The 22,678-nt window shown below is 43.5% G+C and overlaps 1 protein-coding gene across 1 annotated transcript; it reads left to right on the top strand.

The window, feature by feature from the left end:
• Nucleotides 1-1,956: 1,956 nt before the first annotated feature.
• On the top strand, nucleotides 1,957-14,748 carry LOC120037196 (kelch domain-containing protein 3-like; the record flags this gene model as incomplete). The annotated part of the gene is given in 4 exon segments (XM_038983373.1): nucleotides 1,957-2,390; nucleotides 14,073-14,249; nucleotides 14,463-14,578; nucleotides 14,677-14,748. Coding segments are annotated over 4 exon segments (519 nt in total), but the record flags the coding sequence as incomplete, so codon positions are not given.
• Nucleotides 14,749-22,678: the final 7,930 nt, after the last annotated feature.

Genomic DNA, 22,678 nt, shown 5'->3' with positions numbered 1-22,678 from the left:
TGCTGCCAGTAAGATTGCACCTCAATCAACCATTTATCGGATCATCAAGAACTTCAAGGAGAGGGGTTCAATTGTTGTGAAGAAGGCTTCAGGGCGCCCAAGAAAGTCCAGCAAGCGCCAGGACCGTCTCCTAAAGTTGATTCAGCTGCGGGATCGGGGCACCACCAGTACAGAGCTTGCTCAGGAATGGCAGCAAGCAGGTGTGAGCGCACCTTCACGTACAGTGAGGCGAAGACTTTTGGAGGATGGCCTGGTGTCAAGAAGGGCAGCAAAGAAGCCACTTCTCTCCAGGAAAAACATCAGGGACAGACTGATATTCTGCAAAAGGAACAGGGATTGGACTGCTGAGGACTGGGGTAAAGTCATTTTCTCTGATGAATCCCCTTTCCGATTGTTTGGGGCATCCGGAAAAAAGCTTGATGGTTGATGATATTACTAGTTTATCTTGCGTGTCCTGCGTTGCGTATAATCGATGCGGTGGCATTCGCAAAAAGGACTGTTGCGCCAACGTGTACCTAACCATAAACATCAATGCCTTTCTTAAAATCAATACACAAGTATATATTTTTAAACCTCCATATTTAGTTAATATTGCCTGCTAACATGAATTTCTTTTAACTAGGAAAAATGGTGTCACTTCTCTTGCAACAGAGTCAGGGTATATGCAGCAGTTTGGGCCGCCTAGCTCATTGCAAACTGTGTGAAGACTATTTCTTCCTAACAAAGATAGCCAACTTTGCCAAACGGGGGATGATTTAACAAAAGCGCTTTTGCGAAAAAAGCACAATCGTTGCACGACTGTACCTAACCATAAACATCAATGCCTTTCTTAAAATCAATACACAGAAGTATATATTTTTAAACCTGCATATTTAGCTAAAAGAAATCCAGGTTAGCAGGCAATATTAACCAGGTGAAATTGTCACTTCTCTTGCGTTCATTGCACGCAGAGTCAGGGTATATGCAACAGGTTGGGCCGCCTGGCTCGTTGCGAACTAATTTGCCAGAATTTTACGTAATTATGACATAACATTGAAGGTTGTGCAATGTAACAGGAATATTTAGACTTATGGATGCCGCCCGTTAGATAAAATACAGAACGGTTCCGTATTTCACTGAAAGAATAAACGTCTTGTTTTCGAGATGATAGTTTCCGGATTTGACCATATTAATGACCTAAGGCTCGTATTTCTGTGTGTTATTATGATATAATTAAGTCTATGATTTGATAGAGCAGTCTGACTGAGCGGTGATAGGCACCAGCAGGCTCGTAAGCATTCATTCAAACAGCACTTTCGTGCGTTTTGCCAGCAGCTCTTCGCTGTGAGATTAAGCTGGTGTCACCGATGTGAAATGGCTAGCTAGTTAGCGAGGTGCGCACTAATAGCGTTTCAAACGTCACTCGCTCTGAGACTTGGAGTAGTTGTTCCCCTTGCTCTGCATGAGTAACGCTGCTTCGAGGGTGGCTGTTGTCGATGTGTTCCTGGTTCGAGCCCAGAGCGAGGAGAAGGACGGAAGCTATACTGTTACACTGGCAATACTAAAGTGCCTATAAGAACATCCAATAGTCAAAGGTATATGAAATACAAATCGTATAGAGAGAAATAGTCCTATAATTCCTATAATAACCTCAACCTAAAACTTCTTACCTGGGAATATTGAAGACTCATGTTAAAAGGAACCACCAGCTTTCATATGTTCTCATGTTCTGAGCAAGGAACTTAAACGTTAGCTTTCTTACATGGCACATATTGCACTTTTACTTTCTTCTCCAACACTTTGTTTTTGCATTATTTAAACCAAATTGAACATGTTGAATTATTTATTTGAGGTTAAATAGATTTTATTGATGTATTATATTAAGTTAAAATAAGTGTTCATTCAGTATTGTTGTAATTGTCATTATTACAAATAAATAAATAAAAAATCGGCCAATTAATCGGTATCGGCTTTTTTGGGTCCTCCAATAATCGGTATCGGCGTTGAAAAATCATAATCGGTCGACCTCTAGTGTGGGTAGGTGGTGTCTGTCTGAATGGCTGTAACACCTCTCCTCTCTCTCTCTGTCTGGGTAGGTAGTGTCTGTCTGAAGGGCTGTAACACCTCTCCTCTCTCTCTCTGTCTGGGTAGGTGGTGTCTGATGGTGGATGAGGTGGCAGCAGAACACAGGGTGATGGTGTAGTGACAGGCTGCCAGGGTGAGGAGGACAGGTGCGGTGCTAGCTGAGGGGCGTGGGATGTGGCGCTGGACGACCCACCTGGACGGAGGGCCGCGGAGGGTGAACCATGCTGCCGTCTCCGTGGGACACAAGGTGTACTCCTTCGGAGGGTACTGCTCTGGAGACGACTACGAGACGCTGAGACAGATAGATGTGCACATCTTCAACACAGGTAGCTGTTATAGACCAAACACAGCTCGATTATTGATGATATGACCGTCTGGGCTTGGTCAGTTCTAGGTCCCATGCATGCTCGTCTTTCCCTAAATTACCTCCTTTCTCAACTTCAAATGGCCAGTCCTTTGATATTGTAATCTAACCACTTTCATCTTAAGATCTATCATTTTGCCCTCTGATGTCATGGTGACATCAGGATCTGTCGGTCATTATGAAGTAGTGTAGTTCTTCAGATGAGTTGGAAGAAAGGAAGAGGACCTGGGAAATGGGGTCAGTCAGTGTAGAAGAGGACCTGGGGAATGGGGTCAGTCAGTGTAGAAGAGGACCTGGGGAATGGGGTCAGTAAGTATAGAAGAGGACCTGGGGAATGGGGCCAGTCAGTATAGAAGAGGACCTGGGGAATGGGGTCAGTCAGTATAGAAGAGGACCTGGGGAATGGGGTCAGTAAGTACAGAAGAGGACCTGGGGAATGGGGTCAGTAAGTATAGAAGAGCAGGACCTGGGGAATGGGGTCAGTAAGTACAGAAGAGCAGGACCTGGGGAATGGGGTCAGTAAGTATAGAAGAGGACCTGGGGAATGGGGTCAGTAAGTACAGAAGAGGACCTGGGGAATGGGGTCAGTAAGTATAGAAGAGCAGGACCTGGGGAATGGGGTCAGTAAGTACAGAAGAGCAGGACCTGGGGAATGGGGCCAGTCAGTATAGAAGAGGACCTGGGGAAAGGGGTCAGTAAGTATAGAAGAGGACCTGGGGAATGGGGTCAGTCAGTATAGAAGATCAGGACCTGGGGAAAGGGGTCAGTAAGTACAGAAGAGGACCTGGGGAATGGGGTCAATAAGTACAGAAGAGGACCTGGGGAATGGGGTCAGTAAGTATAGAAGAGCAGGACCTGGGGAATGGGGTCAGTCAGTATAGAAGAGCAGGACCTGGGGAATGGGGTCAGTCAGTACAGAAGAGCAGGACCTGGGGAATGGGGTCAGTAAGTACAGAAGAGCAGGACCTGGGGAATGGGGCCAGTCAGTATAGAAGAGGACCTGGGGAAAGGGGTCAGTAAGTATAGAAGAGGACCTGGGGAATGGGGTCAGTCAGTATAGAAGATCAGGACCTGGGGAAAGGGGTCAGTAAGTACAGAAGAGGACCTGGGGAATGGGGTCAATAAGTACAGAAGAGGACCTGGGGAATGGGGTCAGTAAGTATAGAAGAGCAGGACCTGGGGAATGGGGTCAGTCAGTATAGAAGAGCAGGACCTGGGGAATGGGGTCAGTCAGTACAGAAGAGCAGGACCTGGGGAATGGGGTCAGTAAGTACAGAAGAGGACCTGGGGAATGGGGTCAGTAAGTATAGAAGAGCAGGACCTGGGGAATGGGGTCAGTAAGTATAGAAGAGCAGGACCTGGGGAATGGGGTCAGTAAGTATAGAAGAGCAGGACCTGGGGAATGGGGTCAGTAAGTATAGAAGAGCAGGACCTGGGGAATGGGGTCAGTAAGTATAGAAGAGCAGGACCTGGGGAATGGGGTCAGTAAGTATAGAAGAGGACCTGGGGAATGGGGTCAGTAAGTATAGAAGAGGACCTGGGGAATGGGGTCAGTAAGTACAGAAGAGCAGGACCTGGGGAATGGGGCCAGTCAGTATAGAAGAGGACCTGGGGAATGGGGTCAATAAGTACAGAAGAGGACCTGGGGAATGGGGTCAGTAAGTATAGAAGAGCAGGACCTGGGGAATGGGGTCAGTCAGTATAGAAGAGCAGGACCTGGGGAATGGGGTCAGTCAGTACAGAAGAGCAGGACCTGGGGAATGGGGTCAGTAAGTACAGAAGAGGACCTGGGGAATGGGGTCAGTAAGTATAGAAGAGGACCTGGGGAATGGGGTCAGTAAGTACAGAAGAGCAGGACCTGGGGAATGGGGCCAGTCAGTATAGAAGAGGACCTGGGGAATGGGGTCAATAAGTACAGAAGAGGACCTGGGGAATGGGGTCAGTAAGTATAGAAGAGCAGGACCTGGGGAATGGGGTCAGTCAGTATAGAAGAGCAGGACCTGGGGAATGGGGTCAGTCAGTACAGAAGAGCAGGACCTGGGGAATGGGGTCAGTAAGTACAGAAGAGGACCTGGGGAATGGGGTCAGTAAGTATAGAAGAGCAGGACCTGGGGAATGGGGTCAGTAAGTATAGAAGAGCAGGACCTGGGGAATGGGGTCAGTAAGTATAGAAGAGCAGGACCTGGGGAATGGGGTCAGTAAGTATAGAAGAGCAGGACCTGGGGAATGGGGTCAGTAAGTATAGAAGAGGACCTGGGGAATGGGTTCAGTAAGTATAGAAGAGGACCTGGGGAATGGGGTCAGTAAGTACAGAAGAGCAGGACCTGGGGAATGGGGTCAGTAAGTATAGAAGAGGACCTGGGGAATGGGGTCAGTAAGTATAGAAAATCAGGACCTGGGGAATGGGGTCAGTAAGTATAGAAGAGGACCTGGGGAATGGGGTCAGTAAGTACAGAAGAGCAGGACCTGGGGAATGGGGTCAGTAAGTATAGAAGAGGACCTGGGGAATGGGGTCAGTAAGTACAGAAGAGCAGGACCTGGGGAATGGGGTCAGTAAGTATAGAAGAGGACCTGGGGAATGGGGTCAGTAAGTATAGAAAATCAGGACCTGGGGAATGGGGTCAGTAAGTATAGAAGAGGACCTGGGGAATGGGGTCAGTAAGTACAGAAGAGCAGGACCTGGGGAATGGGGTCAGTAAGTATAGAAGAGGACCTGGGGAATGGGGTCAGTAAGTACAGAAGAGGACCTGGGGAATGGGGTCAGTAAGTATAGAAGAGGACCTGGGGAATGGGGTTTGGGTTACCAGTGTGTGTGTCTGTACCAGTGTGTGTGTCTGTACCAGTGTGTGTGTCTGTACCAGTGTGTGTGTCTGTACCAGTGTGTGTGTCTCTTCACAGTCCCTGCTGTTCCATAAGGTGTATTTTTATCTGTTTTTAAATCTGATTCTGCTGTTGCATCAGTTACCTGATGTGGAATAGAGTTCCATGTAGTCATGGCTCTATGTTGTACTGTGTGCCTCCCATAGTCTGTTCTGGACTTGGGGACTGTGAAGAGACCTCTGGTGGCATGTCTTGTGGGGTATGCATGGCTGTCTGAGCTGTGTGCTAGTAGTTTAAACAGACCTCTGGTGGCATGTCTTGTGGGGTATGAATGGCTGTCTGAGCTGTGTGCTAGTAGTTTAAACAGACCTCTGGTGGCATGTCTTGTGGGGTATGAATGGGTGTCTGAGCTGTGTGCTAGTAGTTTAAACAGACCTCTGGTGGCATGTCTTGTGGGGTATGAATGGCTGTCTGAGCTGTGTGCTAGTAGTTTAAACAGACCTCTGGTGGCATGTCTTGTGGGGTATGAATGGCTGTCTGAGCTGTGTGCTAGTAGTTTAAACAGACCTCTGGTGGCATGTCTTGTGGGGTATGAATGGCTGTCTGAGCTGTGTGCTAGTAGTTTAAACAGACCTCTGGTGGCATGTCTTGTGGGGTATGAATGGCTGTCTGAGCTGTGTGCTAGTAGTTTAAACAGACCTCTGGTGGCATGTCTTGTGGGGTATGAATGGCTGTCTGAGCTGTGTGCTAGTAGTTTAAACAGACCTCTGGTGGCATGTCTTGTGGGGTATGAATGGCTGTCTGAGCTGTGTGCTAGTAGTTTAAACAGACCTCTGGTGGCATGTCTTGTGGGGTATGAATGGCTGTCTGAGCTGTGTGCTAGTAGTTTAAACAGACCTCTGGTGGCATGTCTTGTGGGGTATGAATGGCTGTCTGAGCTGTGTGCTAGTAGTTTAAACAGACCTCTGGTGGCATGTCTTGTGGGGTATGAATGGCTGTCTGAGCTGTGTGCTAGTAGTTCAAACAGACAGCTCGGTGCATTTAACATGTCAATACCTCTCATAAAAACAAGTAATGATGAAGTCAATCTCTCCTCCACTTTGAGCCAAGAGAGACTGACATGCATGTCATTGATCTCTGGCTCTCTGTAGTAATACTAGTGTCTCTATGTAGTAATACTAGTGTCTCTCTGTAGTAATACTAGTGTCTGTCTCTCTGTAGTAATACTAGTGTCTCTCTGTAGTAATACTAGTGTCTCTCTGTAGTAATACTAGTGTCTCTATGTAGTAATACTAGTGTCTGGCTCTATGTAGTAATACTAGTGTCTCTCTGTAGTAATACTAGTGTCTCTCTGTAGTAATACTAGTGTCTGTCTCTCTGTAGTAATACTAGTGTCTGTCTCTCTGTAGTAATACTAGTGTCTGGCTCTCTGTAGTAATACTAGTGTCTGGCTCTCTGTAGTAATACTAGTGTCTGGCTCTCTGTAGTAATACTAGTGTCTGGCTCTCTGTAGTAATACTAGTGTCTGGCTCTCTGTAGTAATACTAGTGTCTGGCTCTCTGTAGTAATACTAGTGTCTGGCTCTCTGTAGTAATACTAGTGTCTCTCTGTAGTAATACTAGTGTCTCTCTGTAGTAATACTAGTGTCTCTCTGTAGTAATACTAGTGTCTGGCTCTATGTAGTAATACTAGTGTCTGGCTCTATGTAGTAATACTAGCGTCTCTCTGTAGTAATACTAGCGTCTCTCTGTAGTAATACTAGCGTCTCTCTGTAGTAATACTAGCGTCTCTCTGTAGTTATACTAGCGTCTCTCTGTAGTTATACTAGCGTCTCTCTGTAGTTATACTAGTGTCTCTCTGTAGTTATACTAGTGTCTCTCTGTAGTAATACTAGTGTCTCTCTGTAGTAATACTAGTGTCTCTCTGTAGTAATACTAGTGTCTCTCTGTAGTAATACTAGTGTCTCTCTGTAGTAATACTAGTGTCTCTCTGTAGTAATACTAGTGTCTCTCTGTAGTAATACTAGTGTCTCTCTGTAGTAATACTAGTGTCTCTCTGTAGTAATACTAGTGTCTCTCTGTAGTAATACTAGTGTCTCTCTGTAGTAATACTAGTGTCTCTCTGTAGTAATACTAGTGTCTCTCTGTAGTAATACTAGTGTCTCTCTGTAGTAATACTAGTGTCTCTCTGTAGTAATACTAGTGTCTCTCTGTAGTAATACTAGTGTCTCTCTGTAGTAATACTAGTGTCTCTCTGTAGTAATACTAGTGTCTCTCTGTAGTAATACTAGTGTCTCTCTGTAGTAATACTAGTGTCTCTCTGTAGTAATACTAGTGTCTCTCTGTAGAAATACTAGTGTCTCTCTGTAGTAATACTAGTGTCTCTCTGTAGTAATACTAGTGTCTCTCTGTAGTAATACTAGTGTCTCTCTGTAGTAATACTAGTGTCTCTCTGTAGTAATACTAGTGTCTCTCTGTAGTAATACTAGTGGCTCTCTGTAGTAATACTAGTGGCTCTCTGTAGTAATACTAGTGTCTCTCTGTAGTAATACTAGTGTCTCTCTGTAGTAATACTAGTGTCTCTCTGTAGTAATACTAGTGTCTCTCTGTAGTAATACTAGTGTCTCTCTGTAGTAATACTAGTGTCTCTCTGTAGAAATACTAGTGTCTCTCTGTAGTAATACTAGTGTCTCTCTGTAGTAATACTAGTGTCTCTCTGTAGTTATACTAGTGTCTCTCTGTAGTTATACTAGTGTCTCTCTGTAGTAATACTAGTGTCTCTCTGTAGTAATACTAGTGGCTCTCTGTAGTAATACTAGTGGCTCTCTGTAGTAATACTAGTGGCTCTCTGTAGTAATACTAGTGTCTCTCTGTAGTAATACTAGTGTCTCTCTGTAGTAATACTAGTGTCTCTCTGTAGTAATACTAGTGTCTCTCTGTAGTAATACTAGTGTCTCTGTAGTAATACTAGTGTCTCTCTGTAGTAATACTAGTGTCTCTCTGTAGTAATACTAGTGTCTCTCTGTAGTAATACTAGTGTCTCTCTGTAGTAATACGTGTGTCTCTCTGTAGTAATACGTGTGTCTCTCTGTAGTTATACTAGTGTCTCTCTGTAGTTATACTAGTGTCTCTCTGTAGTTATACTAGTGTGTCTCTGTAGTTATACTAGTGTCTCTCTGTAGTAATACTAGTGTCTCTAGTAATACTAGTGTCTCTAGTAATACTAGTGTCTCTAGTAATACTAGTGTCTCTCTGTAGTAATACGTGTGTCTCTCTGTAGTAATACGTGTGTCTCTCTGTAGTTATACTAGTGTCTCTCTGTAGTTATACTAGTGTCTCTCTGTAGTTATACTAGTGTGTCTCTGTAGTTATACTAGTGTCTCTCTGTAGTAATACTAGTGTCTCTAGTAATACTAGTGTCTCTAGTAATACTAGTGTCTCTAGTAATACTAGTGTCTCTCTGTAGTAATACTAGTGTCTCTGTAGTAATATTAGTGTCTCTCTGTAGTAATACTAGTGTCTCTCTGTAATAATACTAGTGTCTCTCTGTAGTAATACTAGTGTCTGGCTCTCTGTAGTAATACTAGTGTCTGGCTCTCTGTAGTAATACTAGTGTCTGGCTCTCTGTAGTAATACTAGTGGCTCTCTGTAGTAATACTAGTGGCTCTCTGTAGTAATACTAGTGTCTCTCTGTAGTAATACTAGTGTCTCTCTGTAGTAATACTAGTGTCTCTCTGTAGTAATACTAGTGTCTGGCTCTCTGTAGTAATACTAGTGTCTCTCTGTAGTAATACTAGTGGCTCTCTGTAGTAATACTAGTGGCTCTCTGTAGTAATACTAGTGGCTCTCTGTAGTAATACTAGTGTCTGGCTCTATGTAGTAATATTAGTGTCTGGCTCTATGTAGTAATACTAGTGTCTGGCTCTATGTAGTAATACTAGTGTCTGGCTCTATGTAGTAATACTAGTGTCTGGCTCTATGTAGTAATACTAGCGTCTCTCTGTAGTAATACTAGCGTCTCTCTGTAGTAATACTAGCGTCTCTCTGTAGTAATACTAGCGTCTCTCTGTAGTTATACTAGCGTCTCTCTGTAGTTATACTAGCGTCTCTCTGTAGTTATACTAGCGTCTCTCTGTAGTTATACTAGCGTCTCTCTGTAGTTATACTAGCGTCTCTCTGTAGTTATACTAGCGTCTCTCTGTAGTAATACTAGCGTCTCTCTGTAGTAATACTAGTGTCTCTCTGTAGTAATACTAGTGTCTCTCTGTAGTAATACTAGTGTCTCTCTGTAGTAATACTAGTGTCTCTCTGTAGTAATACTAGTGTCTCTCTGTAGTAATACTAGTGTCTCTCTGTAGTAATACTAGTGTCTCTCTGTAGTAATACTAGTGTCTCTCTGTAGTAATACTAGTGTCTCTCTGTAGTAATACTAGTGTCTCTCTGTAGTAATACTAGTGTCTCTCTGTAGTAATACTAGTGTCTCTCTGTAGTAATACTAGTGTCTCTCTGTAGTAATACTAGTGTCTCTCTGTAGTAATACTAGTGTCTCTCTGTAGTAATACTAGTGTCTCTCTGTAGTAATACTAGTGTCTCTCTGTAGTAATACTAGTGTCTCTCTGTAGTAATACTAGTGTCTCTCTGTAGTAATACTAGTGTCTCTCTGTAGTAATACTAGTGTCTCTCTGTAGTAATACTAGTGTCTCTCTGTAGTAATACTAGTGTCTCTCTGTAGTAATACTAGTGTCTCTCTGTAGTAATACTAGTGTCTCTCTGTAGTTATACTAGTGTCTCTCTGTAGTTATACTAGTGTCTCTCTGTAGTTATACTAGTGTCTCTCTGTAGTTATACTAGTGTCTCTCTGTAGTTATACTAGTGTCTCTCTGTAGTTATACTAGTGTCTCTCTGTAGTTATACTAGTGTCTCTCTGTAGTTATACTAGTGTCTCTCTGTAGTTATACTAGTGTCTCTCTGTAGTTATACTAGTGTCTCTCTGTAGTTATACTAGTGTCTCTCTGTAGTAATACTAGTGTCTCTCTGTAGTAATACTAGTGTCTCTCTGTAGTAATACTAGTGTCTCTCTGTAGTAATACTAGTGTCTCTCTGTAGTAATACTAGTGTCTCTCTGTAGTAATACTAGTGTCTCTCTGTAGTAATACTAGTGTCTCTCTGTAGTAATACTAGTGTCTCTCTGTAGTAATACTAGTGTCTCTCTGTAGTAATACTAGTGTCTCTCTGTAGTAATACTAGTGTCTCTCTGTAGTAATACTAGTGTGTCTGTAGTAATACGTGTGTCTCTCTGTAGTAATACGTGTGTCTCTCTGTAGTAATACGTGTGTCTCTCTGTAGTAATACGTGTGTCTCTCTGTAGTAATACGTGTGTCTCTCTGTAGTAATACGTGTGTCTCTCTGTAGTAATACGTGTGTCTCTCTGTAGTAATACGTGTGTCTCTCTGTAGTTATACGTGTGTCTCTCTGTAGTTATACTAGTGTGTCTCTGTAGTTATACTAGTGTGTCTCTGTAGTTATACTAGTGTCTCTAGTAATACTAGTGTGTCTCTAGTAATACTAGTGTGTCTCTAGTAATACTAGTGTGTCTCTAGTAATACTAGTGTCTCTAGTAATACTAGTGTCTCTCTGTAGTAATACTAGTGTCTCTCTGTAGTAATATTTGTGTCTCTCTGTAGTAATACTAGTGTCTCTCTGTAGTAATACTAGTGTCTCTCTGTAGTAATACTAGTGTCTCTCTGTAGTAATACTAGTGTCTCTCTGTAGAAATACTAGTGTCTCTCTGTAGAAATACTAGTGTCTCTCTGTAGAAATACTAGTGTCTCTCTGTAGTAATACTAGTGTCTCTCTGTAGTAATACTAGTGTCTCTCTGTAGTAATACTAGTGTCTCTCTGTAGTAATACTAGTGTCTCTCTGTAGTTATACTAGTGTCTCTCTGTAGTTATACTAGTGTCTCTCTGTAGTTATACTAGTGTCTCTCTGTAGTTATACTAGTGTCTCTCTGTAGTTATACTAGTGTCTCTCTGTAGTTATACTAGTGTCTCTCTGTAGTTATACTAGTGTCTCTCTGTAGTAATACTAGTGTCTCTCTGTAGTAATACTAGTGTCTCTCTGTAGTAATACTAGTGTCTCTCTGTAGTAATACTAGTGTCTCTCTGTAGTAATACTAGTGTCTCTCTGTAGTAATACTAGTGTCTCTCTGTAGTAATACTAGTGTCTGGCTCTCTGTAGTAATACTAGTGTCTGGCTCTCTGTAGTAATACTAGTGTCTGGCTCTCTGTAGTAATACTAGTGTCTGGCTCTCTGTAGTAATACTAGTGTCTGGCTCTCTGTAGTAATACTAGTGTCTGGCTCTCTGTAGTAATACTAGTGTCTGGCTCTCTGTAGTAATACTAGTGTCTGGCTCTCTGTAGTAATACTAGTGTCTGGCTCTCTGTAGTAATACTAGTGTCTGGCTCTCTGTAGTAATACTAGTGTCTGGCTCTCTGTAGTAATACTAGTGTCTGGCTCTCTGTAGTAATACTAGTGTCTGGCTCTCTGTAGTAATACTAGTGTCTGGCTCTATGTAGTAATACTAGTGTCTGGCTCTATGTAGTAATATTAGTGTCTGGCTCTATGTAGTAATACTAGTGTCTCTCTGTAGTTATACTAGTGTCTCTCTGTAGTAATACTAGTGTCTGGCTCTCTGTAGTAATACTAGTGTCTGGCTCTCTGTAGTAATACTAGTGTCTGGCTCTCTGTAGTAATACTAGTGTCTGGCTCTCTGTAGTAATACTAGTGTCTGGCTCTCTGTAGTAATACTAGTGTCTGGCTCTCTGTAGTAATACTAGTGTCTGGCTCTCTGTAGTAATACTAGTGGCTGGCTCTCTGTAGTAATACTAGTGGCTGGCTCTCTGTAGTAATACTAGTGGCTGGCTCTCTGTAGTAATACTAGTGGCTGGCTCTCTGTAGTAATACTAGTGGCTGGCTCTCTGTAGTAATACTAGTGGCTGGCTCTGTAGTAATACTAGTGGCTGGCTCTCTGTAGTAATACTAGTGGCTGGCTCTCTGTAGTAATACTAGTGGCTGGCTCTCTGTAGTAATACTAGTGGCTGGCTCTCTGTAGTAATACTAGTGGCTGGCTCTCTGTAGTAATACTAGTGGCTGGCTCTCTGTAGTAATACTAGTGGCTGGCTCTCTGTAGTAATACTAGTGGCTGGCTCTCTGTAGTAATACTAGTGGCTGGCTCTCTGTAGTAATACTAGTGGCTGGCTCTCTGTAGTAATACTAGTGGCTGGCTCTCTGTAGTAATACTAGTGGCTGGCTCTCTGTAGTAATACTAGTGGCTGGCTCTCTGTAGTAATACTAGTGGCTGGCTCTCTGTAGTAATACTAGTGTCTGGCTCTCTGTAGTAATACTAGTGTCTGGCTCTCTGTAGTAATACTAGTGGCTGGCTCTCTGTAGTAATACTAGTGTCTGGCTCTCTGTAGTAATACTAGTGTCTGGCTCTCTGTAGTAATACTAGTGTCTGGCTCTCTGTAGTAATACTAGTGTCTGGCTCTATGTAGTAATACTAGTGTCTGGCTCTATGTAGTAATACTAGTGTCTGGCTCTATGTAGTAATACTAGTGTCTGGCTCTATGTAGTAATACTAGTGTCTGGCTCTATGTAGTAATACTAGTGTCTGGCTCTATGTAGTAATACTAGTGTCTGGCTCTATGTAGTAATACTAGTGTCTGGCTCTATGTAGTAATACTAGTGTCTGGCTCTATGTAGTAATACTAGTGTCTGGCTCTATGTAGTAATACTAGTGTCTCTCTGTAGTAATACTAGTGTCTCTCTGTAGTTATACTAGTGTCTCTCTGTAGTTATACTAGTGTCTCTCTGTAGTAATACTAGTGTCTCTCTGTAGTAATACTAGTGTCTCTCTGTAGTAATACTAGTGTCTCTCTGTAGTAATACTAGTGTCTCTCTGTAGTAATACTAGTGTCTCTCTGTAGTAATACTAGTGTCTCTCTGTAGTAATACTAGTGTCTCTCTGTAGTAATACTAGTGTCTCTCTGTAGTAATACTAGTGTCTCTCTGTAGAAATACTAGTGTCTCTCTGTAGAAATACGTGTCTCTGTAGTAATACGTGTCTCTCTGTAGTAATACGTGTCTCTCTGTAGTAATACGTGTGTCTCTCTGTAGTAATACGTGTGTCTCTCTGTAGTTATACTAGTGTCTCTCTGTAGTTATACTAGTGTCTCTCTGTAGTTATACTAGTGTCTCTAGTAATACTAGTGTCTCTAGTAATACTAGTGTCTCTAGTAATACTAGTGTCTCTGTAGTAATATTTGTGTCTCTTTGTAGTAATACTAGTGTCTCTCTGTAGTTATACTAGTGTCTCTCTGTAGTAATACTAGTGTCTCTCTGTAGTAATACTAGTGTCTCTCTGTAGTAATACTAGTGTCTCTCTGTAGTAATACTAGTGTCTCTCTGTAGTAATACTAGTGTCTCTCTGTAGTAATACTAGTGTCTCTCTGTAGTAATACTAGTGTCTCTCTGTAGTAATACTAGTGTCTCTGTAGTAATACTAGTGTCTCTGTAGTAATACTAGTGTCTCTCTGTAGTAATACTAGTGTCTCTCTGTAGTTATACTAGTGTCTCTCTGTAGTTATACTAGTGTCTCTCTGTAGTTATACTAGTGTCTCTCTGTAGTAATACTAGTGTCTCTCTGTAGTAATACTAGTGTCTCTCTGTAGTAATACTAGTGTCTCTCTGTAGTAATACTAGTGTCTCTCTGTAGTAATACTAGTGTCTCTCTGTAGTAATACTAGTGTCTCGGTCTCCTCTCTAGTTTCTCTGCGGTGGATGTAGTTGCCTCCAGTGAGAACAGGTGGTAGGGAACATGCCAGGGATGTCCCCTACATGCGTTACGGTCACACAGCCGTGCTGCTGGAAGATACCATCTACATCTGGGGGGGTCGTAACGACACGGAGGGGGCCTGCAACGTCCTCTATGCCTTCCACGTCAGTAAGTACACCTGATGGTTTGTGTTGTATGTCAGCTTGATTTAGAAGTGGAGATCCACCCGTTATTGGATGGAATAAAGCAGACCGAACACGTGCCTGGCTAGCAATGTGGGTTAGATGTTTCCACTTGGTGTATCCACAGCTGCAGTCTCTAGAACAGTATCTCCTGGATAACGTGCCTGCTGTTAGGTTAACATGCCTGTTTGGTCCCCAGACAACCACCGGTGGTTCACCCCTAAGATATCTGGGACGGTTCCGGGAGCGAGAGACGGCCACTCAGCCTGCATCCTGGGGAAGGCCATGTACATCTTTGGAGGGTATGAGCAGCTGGTAAGTATCCTTGACCTCTAACCCTGACCCGTGTGTCCTGGGGAAGCTCCTCTGTTTGGCGTTACCATGACATTCCCCTGTTCTCTTCTCTCTTCCAGGCTGACTGCTTCTCTAATGACATTCACAAGCTGGACACCACCACCATGGCCTGGTCACTAGTCAACGCAAGGGTGAGTTACCCAACCTTAACCTCTGACCATTTCACTTCCTGGGGGTTGGTGTTACTAGTCCATTTTGAGACCATTTCACTTCCTGGGGGTTGGTGTTACTAGTCCAGTTTGAGACCATTTCACTTCCTGGGGGTTGGCGTTACTAGTCCAGTTTGAGACCATTTCACTTCCTGGGGGTTGGTGTTACTAGTCCAGTTTGAGACCATTTCACTTCCTGGGGGTTGGCGTTACTAGTCCAGTTTGAGACCATTTCACTTCCTGGGGGTTGGCGTTACTAGTCCAGTTTGAGACCATTTCACTTCCTGGGGGTTGGTGTTACTAGTCCAGTTTGAGACCATTTCACTTCCTGGGGGTTGGCGTTACTAGTCCAGTTTGAGACCATTTCACTTCCTGGGGGTTGGCGTTACTAGTCCAGTTTGAGACCATTTCACTTCCTGGGGGTTGGCGTTACTAGTCCAGTTTGAGACCATTTCACTTCCTGGGGGTTGGCGTTACTAGTCCAGTTTGAGACCATTTCACTTCCTGGGGGTTGGCGTTACTAGTCCAGTTTGAGACCATTTCACTTCCTGGGGGTTGGCGTTACTAGTCCAGTTTTATTGAGTGGACATAACAGAAAGGCCCTTAAACATCCTCTGGGAGTCAGCCAAGCACTAAAAGGGACAGGATTGTACACTACATTATACTGTTACCCTGCCCATACCTAGCCGGCTGAAAACGATATCGCTGCAGGGTGAAACTGTATCATTTTATAGAGCGATAGGGGAAAATTTGGAAGTTACATATTATTACATAATATATACATTATTTTTGGAAAATGATATATGCAACATGTACAGTAAAGCTGCCGTTTTCAAGGAGCTTATAAGAAATCCCGCTATGCCCTCCAAAAAAAACATAAATCAGGCAAAGCATCAACACAGGATTAAGATTCAATCATACTTCACCGGCTCCGAAGCTCGTCGGATGTGGCAAGGCTTACAAACTATTAGACTACAAAGGGAAGCACAGCCGCGAACTGCCCAGTGACACGAGCCTACCATGCGAGCTAAATAATTTATATTCTCGCTTCGAGGCAAGCAACACTGAAGCATGCATGAGAGTACCAGCTGTTCTGGAAGACTGTGTGATCACGCTCTCCGTAGCCGATGTAAGTAAGACCTTTTAAACAGGTCAACATTCACAAGGCCGCAGGGACAGATGGATTACCAGGAGGACCAACTGGCAAGTGTCTTCACTGACCTTATCAACCTCTCCCTGTCCGAGTCTGTAATACCAACATGTTTCAAGCAGACCAGCATAGTCCTTGTGCCCAAGAACACTAAGGTAACCTACCTAAATGACTACCGACCTGTAGCACTCACGTCTGTAGCCATGAAGTGCTTTGAAAGGCTGGTCATGGCTCACATCAACTCCATTATCCCAGAAACCCTAGAACCACTCCAATTTGCATACCCTCCAACAGATCCACAGATGATGCAATCTCTATTGCACTCCACACTGCCCTTTCCCACCTGGACAAAAGGAACACCTATGTGAGAATGCTATTCATTAACTACAGCTCAGCGTTCAACACCATAGTGCCCTCAAAGCTCATCACTAAGCTAAGGACCCTGGGACTAAGCACCTCCCTCTGAAACTGGATCCTGAACTTCCTGACGCACCGTCCCCAGGTGGTAAGGGTAGGTAACAACGCATCCACCATGCTGATCCTCATCACAGGGGCCCCTCAGGGGTGCGTGCTCAGTCCCCTCCTGTACTCCCTGTTCACTCATGACTGCATGGCCAGGCACAACTCCAACACCATCGTTGAGTTTGCCGATGACACAACAGTGGTAGGCCTGATCACCGACAACGACGAGAGCCTGTAGGGAGGAGGGCAGAGACCTGACCGTGTGGTGCCAGGATAACAACCTCTCCCTCAACGTGATCAAGACAAAGGAGATGATTCTGGACTACAGGAAAAGGAGGACCGAGCACGCCCCCATTCTCATTGACGGGGCTGTAGTGGAGCAAGTTGAGAGCTTCAAGTTCCTTGGTGTCCACATCACCAACAAACTATCATGGTCCAAGCACACCAAGACAGTCGTGAAGAGGGCACGACACAACCTATTCCCCCTCAGGAGACTGAAAAGATTTGTCATTGGTCCTCAGATCCTCAAAAAGTTATACAGGTGCACCATCGAGAGCATTCTGACTGGTTGCATCACTGCCTGATATGGCAACTGCTCTGACCGCAAGGCACTAGTGCGTACAGTATATCACTTGGGCCAAGCTTCCTGCCACCCAGGACCTCTATACCAGGCGGTGTCAGAGGAAGGCCCTGAAAATTGTCAGACTCCAGCCACCCAAGTCGTAGACTGTTCTCTCTGCTACCGAACGGCAAACGGTACCGGCGCGTGGAGTCTTGGTCCAAGAGGCTTCTTAACAGCTTCTACCCCCAAGCCATAAGACTTGTTGTGCCTTGGGTTAGGGTTAACTCGTTGTGCCTTGGGTTAGGGTTAGGGTTAACTCGTTGTGCCTTGGGTTAGGGTTAACTCGTTGTGCCTTGGGTTAGGGTTAACTCGTTGTGCCTTGGGTTAGGGTTAACTCGTTGTGCCTTGTATCCCGCTTGGTAGCAACACGATTACACCAGATACTCTTCACTATTCAACATTTGTCCAGGTCTCCCGGCCTTCAATACCGTCCACTAGGGGCAAGATATTTCTGTTTTTACAACCTTAACCCCCGACATGGACAAATGTTGAATACTGAAGTAAGACTTCTGCTGCTAGTTGAGCTGACCATGTCAAACCACACTGCTGTTTCATCCTTGGCAATGATAATGCTCTCCTCTCTCTTCTTATGCACAATCTTAATGGTACGAAGGAAGTAGCCTGGTGCCTTGTAGTTAGCTTAGTTAAGCACTGTGAGGGAAGTAGCCTGGTGCCTTGTAGTTAGCTTAGTTAAGCACTGTGAGGGAAGTAGCCTGGTGCCTTGTAGTTAGCTTAGTTAAGCACTGTGAGGGAAATAGCCTGGTGCCTTGTAGTTAGCTTAGTTAACCTTTCATTGCTACCCATCCCGGATCCGGGAGCATCCTCATCAAAAAAGCTGACTAGCATAGCCTAGCCTAACGCGACAGGGATATCATATAATATAATTTTCATGAAATCACAAGTCCAATACAGCAAATGAAAGATAAACATCTTGTGAATCCAGCCATCATTTCCGATTTTTAAAATGTTTTACAGCGAAAACACTATGTATTTCTATTAGCTAACCACAATAGCAAAAGACTCAACCGCATATTTTCACCATTTTTCTACCGCATAGGTAGCTATCACAAAACCGACCAAATAGAGATATAATTAGTCACTAACCAAGAAACAACTTCATCAGATGACAGTCTTATAACATGTTATACAATAAATTTATGTTTTGTTCGAAAATGTGCATATTTGAGGTATAAATCATAGTTTTACATTGCAGCTACCATCAAAAATATCACCAAAGCAGCCAGAATAATTAGAGAGCAACGTGAAATACCTAAATACTCATCATAAAACATTTATGAAAAATACATGGTGTACAGCAAATGAAAGATAAACATCTTGTGAATCCAGCCAATATTTTCGATTTTTTAAGTGTTTTACAGCGAAAACACAATATAGCATTATATTAGCTTACCACAATAGCCAAACACACAAATGCATTTATTAGCAGCAAAAGGTAGCGATCGCAAAAACCAGCAAAAGATATAAAATTAATCACTAACCTTGACCAACTTCATCAGATGACAGTCTTATAACATCAGGTTATACAATACACTTATGTTTTGTTCGAAAATGTGCATATTTAGAGCTGCAAACCTTGGTTATACATTGTGAATATGTAGCATCGATTCACCAAATTGTCCGGAGCTAGTTTGGACACTCACCTAATCTGACCAAAGAACTCATCATAAACTTTACTAAAAAATACATGTTGGACAGCAAATGAAAGATACACTAGTTCTTAATGCAACCGCCATGTTAGATTTTAAAAAATAACTTTACCATAACAAACAGCTTACGTTATAGCGAGACAGCGCCCGCCAAAACGCGAATAATAGGACTCAACATTTTCCACAGAAATACGAAATAACATCATAAATTGTTCTTACTTTTGCTGAGCTTCCATCAGAATCTAGTCCTTTGTCCAGAATAAATTGTTGTTTGGTTTTAGAATGTCCTTCTCTCCTGTCGAATTCGCTCCACAAGGCTAGCCAATGTTGATGACGTTCCCAATTTCTCTCGACGCAGAGAACGGAAAACTCCAGAAGTCCCATTAAACGTTGAATAAACTGATGAAACTCGGTTGAAAAAACCTACTTTATGATGTTTTTCTAATATGTATCAACTAAAAACAAAGCCGGAGATATTAGCCGTGTATACCGAACGCTTATCATAAGACAATAGGGAGGTGCTTCCCGCGCCTAGGTAGAGAAAGGAAATTCTGGACACGTCATTCCAAGAGCTCTTGTTCGACCTCAGATCAAGCTAGACACCCCATTCCACCTTCCACTGCCTGTTGACATCTAGTGGAAGGCGTATGCAGTGCATGCATATCCATAAATATAAGGCAATTCAATAGGCAGGCCCTGGAACAGAGCATCGTTTTCAGATTTTTCACTTCCTGTCTTGAAGTTTGCTGCAAAATGAGTTCTGTTTTACTCACAGATATAATTCAAACAGTTTTAGAAACTTGAGTGTTTTCTATCCAATAGTAATAATAATATGCATATTGTACGATCTAGAATAGAGTACGAGGCAGTTTAATTTGGGCACGATTTTTTCCAAAGTGGAAACAGCGCCCCCATATTGACAAGAAGTTTTAAGCACCGTCGACGGAAGTAGCCTGATGCCTTGTTGTTAGCATAGTTAAGCACTGTGAGGGAAGTAGCCTGGTGCCTTGTAGTTAGCTTAGTTAAGCACCGTCGAGGGAAGTAGCCTGGTGCCTTGTAGTTAGCTTAGTTAAGCACTGTGAGGGAAGTAGCCTGGTGCCTTGTTGTTAGCTTAGTTAAGCACTGTGAGGGAAGTAGCCTGGTGCCTTGTTGTTAGCATAGTTAAGCACTGTGAAGGAAGTAGCCTGGCGCCTTGTAGTTAGCTTAGTTAAGCACCGTCGAGGGAAGTAGCCTGGTGCCTTGTTGTTAGCTTAGTTAAGCACTGTGAGGGAAGTAGCCTGGTGCCTTGTAGTTATCCTAGTTAGGCACCGTGAGGGATGTAGCCTGGTGCCTTGTAGTTAGCCTAGTTAGGCACCATGAGAGATGTAGCCTAGTGCCCTGTAGTTATCCTAGTTAGGCACCGTGAGGGAAGTAGCCTAGTGCCCTGTAGTTATCCTAGTTAGGCACCGTGAGGGATGTAGCCTAGTGCCTTGTAGTTAGCCTAGTTAGGCACCATGAGCGATGTAGCCCAGTGCCCTGTAGTTAGCCTAGTTAGGCACCCTGAGGGAAGTAGCCTAGTGACTTGTAGTTAGCCTAGATAGGCACCGTGAGAGATGTAGCCTGGTGCCTTGTAGTTAGCCTCGTTAGGCACCATGAGGGAAGTAGCCTGGTGCCTTGTAGTTAGCCTCGTTAGGCACCATGAGCGATGTAGCCCAGTGCCCTGTAGTTAGCCTAGTTAGGCACCCTGAGGGATGTAGCCTAGTGCCTTGTAGTTAGCCTAGTTAGGCACCGTGAGAGATGTAGACTGGTGCCTTGTAGTTAGCTTAGTTAGGCACCGTGAGGGAAGTAGCCTGGTGCCTTGTAGTTAGCCTCGTTAGGCACCATGAGGGATGTAGCCTGGTGCCCTGTAGTTATCCTAGTTAGGCACCGTGAGGGAAGTAGCCTGGTGCCTTGTAGTTATCCTAGTTAGGCACCGTGAGGAAAGTAGCCTGGTGCCTTGTAGTTATCCTAGTTAGGCACCGTGAGGGAAGTAGCCTGGTGCCTTGTAGTTAGCTTAGTTAGGCACCGTGAGGGAAGTAGCCTGGTGCCTTGTAGTTATCCTAGTTAGGCACCGTGAGGGAAGTAGCCTGGTGCTATTTAGTTAGGCACTGTGCAGGTTTCTTGTCATTGTCGTTCTTCAGTCTGTTGACATGTTGAACGTTGTTGGTCTCCAAGGTCACTCGACTGGTTTAGTATCATGCCCTGCAGGTCCTGTGGCCTACTGTCTGACCTGACCTTATGACTGGTGTTGTATCTGCTGGTGTAACTCCAGCTAAAGTACCATTTCTAACTGCTTCATGTGACTGGTTGTGTATCTTGGAACCCTAGAGGACAAATACAAGTCATTGTGGAATGATTGGTTGGCATGTGTCACAGGCACTTTGATGAGGACAGTACAGGGAAACGGGCGGGGCCTTTTGTCAAGTACGTTTTCATTCACTATACTGTAGGCTAACCATTCACACTGTCTGTTAAACATTATGCCCTAAGCTATTCACTATACTGTAGGCTAACCATTCACACTGTCTGTTAAACATTATGCCCTAAGCTATTCACTATACTGTAGGCTAACCGTTCACACTGTCTGTTAAACATTATGCCCTAAGCTATTCACTATACTGTAGGCTAACCGTTCACACTGTCTGTTAAACATTATGCCCTAAGCTATTCACCATACTGTAGGCTAACCGTTCACACTACACTGTCTGTTAAACATTATGCCCTAAGCTATTCACTATACTGTAGGCTAACCGTTCACACTACACTGTCTGTTAAACATTATGCCCTAAGCTATTCACTATACTGTAGGCTAACCATTCACACTGTCTGTTAAACATTATGCCCTAAGCTATTCACCATACTGTAGGCTAACCGTTCACACTGTCTGTTAAACATTATGCCCTAAGCTATTCACTATACTGTAGGCTAACCATTCACACTGTCTGTTAAACATTATGCCCTAAGCTATTCACCATACTGTAGGCTAACCATTCACACTGTCTGTTAAACATTATGCCCTAAGCTATTCACTATACTGTAGGCTAACCATTCACACTGTCTGTTAAACATTATGCCCTAAGCTATTCACTATACTGTAGGCTAACCGTTCACACTACACTGTCTGTTAAACATTATGCCCTAAGCTATTCACCATACTGTAGGCTAACCATTCACACTGTCTGTTAAACATTATGCCCTAAGCTATTCACTATACTGTAGGCTAACCGTTCACACTGTCTGTTAAACATTATGCCCTAAGCTATTCACCATACTGTAGGCTAACCGTTCACACTGTCTGTTAAACATTATGCCCTAAGCTATTCACCATACTGTAGGCTAACCGTTCACACTGTCTGTTAAACATTATGCCCTAAGCTATTCACTATACTGTAGGCTAACCATTCACACTGTCTGTTAAACATTATGCCCTAAGCTATTCACTATACTGTAGGCTAACCATTCACACTGTCTGTTAAACATTATGCCCTAAGCTATTCACTATACTGTAGGCTAACCATTCACACTGTCTGTTAAACATTATGCCCTAAGCTATTCACTATACTGTAGGCTAACCATTCACACTGTCTGTTAAACATTATGCCCTAAGCTATTCACTATACTGTAGGCTAACCGTTCACACTGTCTGTTAAACATTATGCCCTAAGCTATTCACTATACTGTAGGCTAACCATTCACACTGTCTGTTAAACATTATGCCCTAAGCTATTCACTATACTGTAGGCTAACCGTTCACACTGTCTGTTAAACATTATGCCCTAAGCTATTCACTATACTGTAGGCTAACCATTCACACTGTCTGTTAAACATTATGCCCTAAGCTATTCACTATACTGTAGGCTAACCATTCACACTGTCTGTTAAACATTATGCCCTAAGCTATTCACTATACTGTAGGCTAACCATTCACACTGTCTGTTAAACATTATGCCCTAAGCTATTCACTATACTGTAGGCTAACCATTCACATTCACA

This window comes from Salvelinus namaycush, unplaced genomic scaffold (genome assembly GCF_016432855.1).
Source record: "Salvelinus namaycush isolate Seneca unplaced genomic scaffold, SaNama_1.0 Scaffold1616, whole genome shotgun sequence".
NCBI classification, from domain to species: Eukaryota; Metazoa; Chordata; class Actinopteri; order Salmoniformes; family Salmonidae; genus Salvelinus; species Salvelinus namaycush.
The sequence above is the reverse complement of the archived record's forward strand: the minus strand, read 5'-3'. Positions and strand labels throughout refer to the sequence as shown.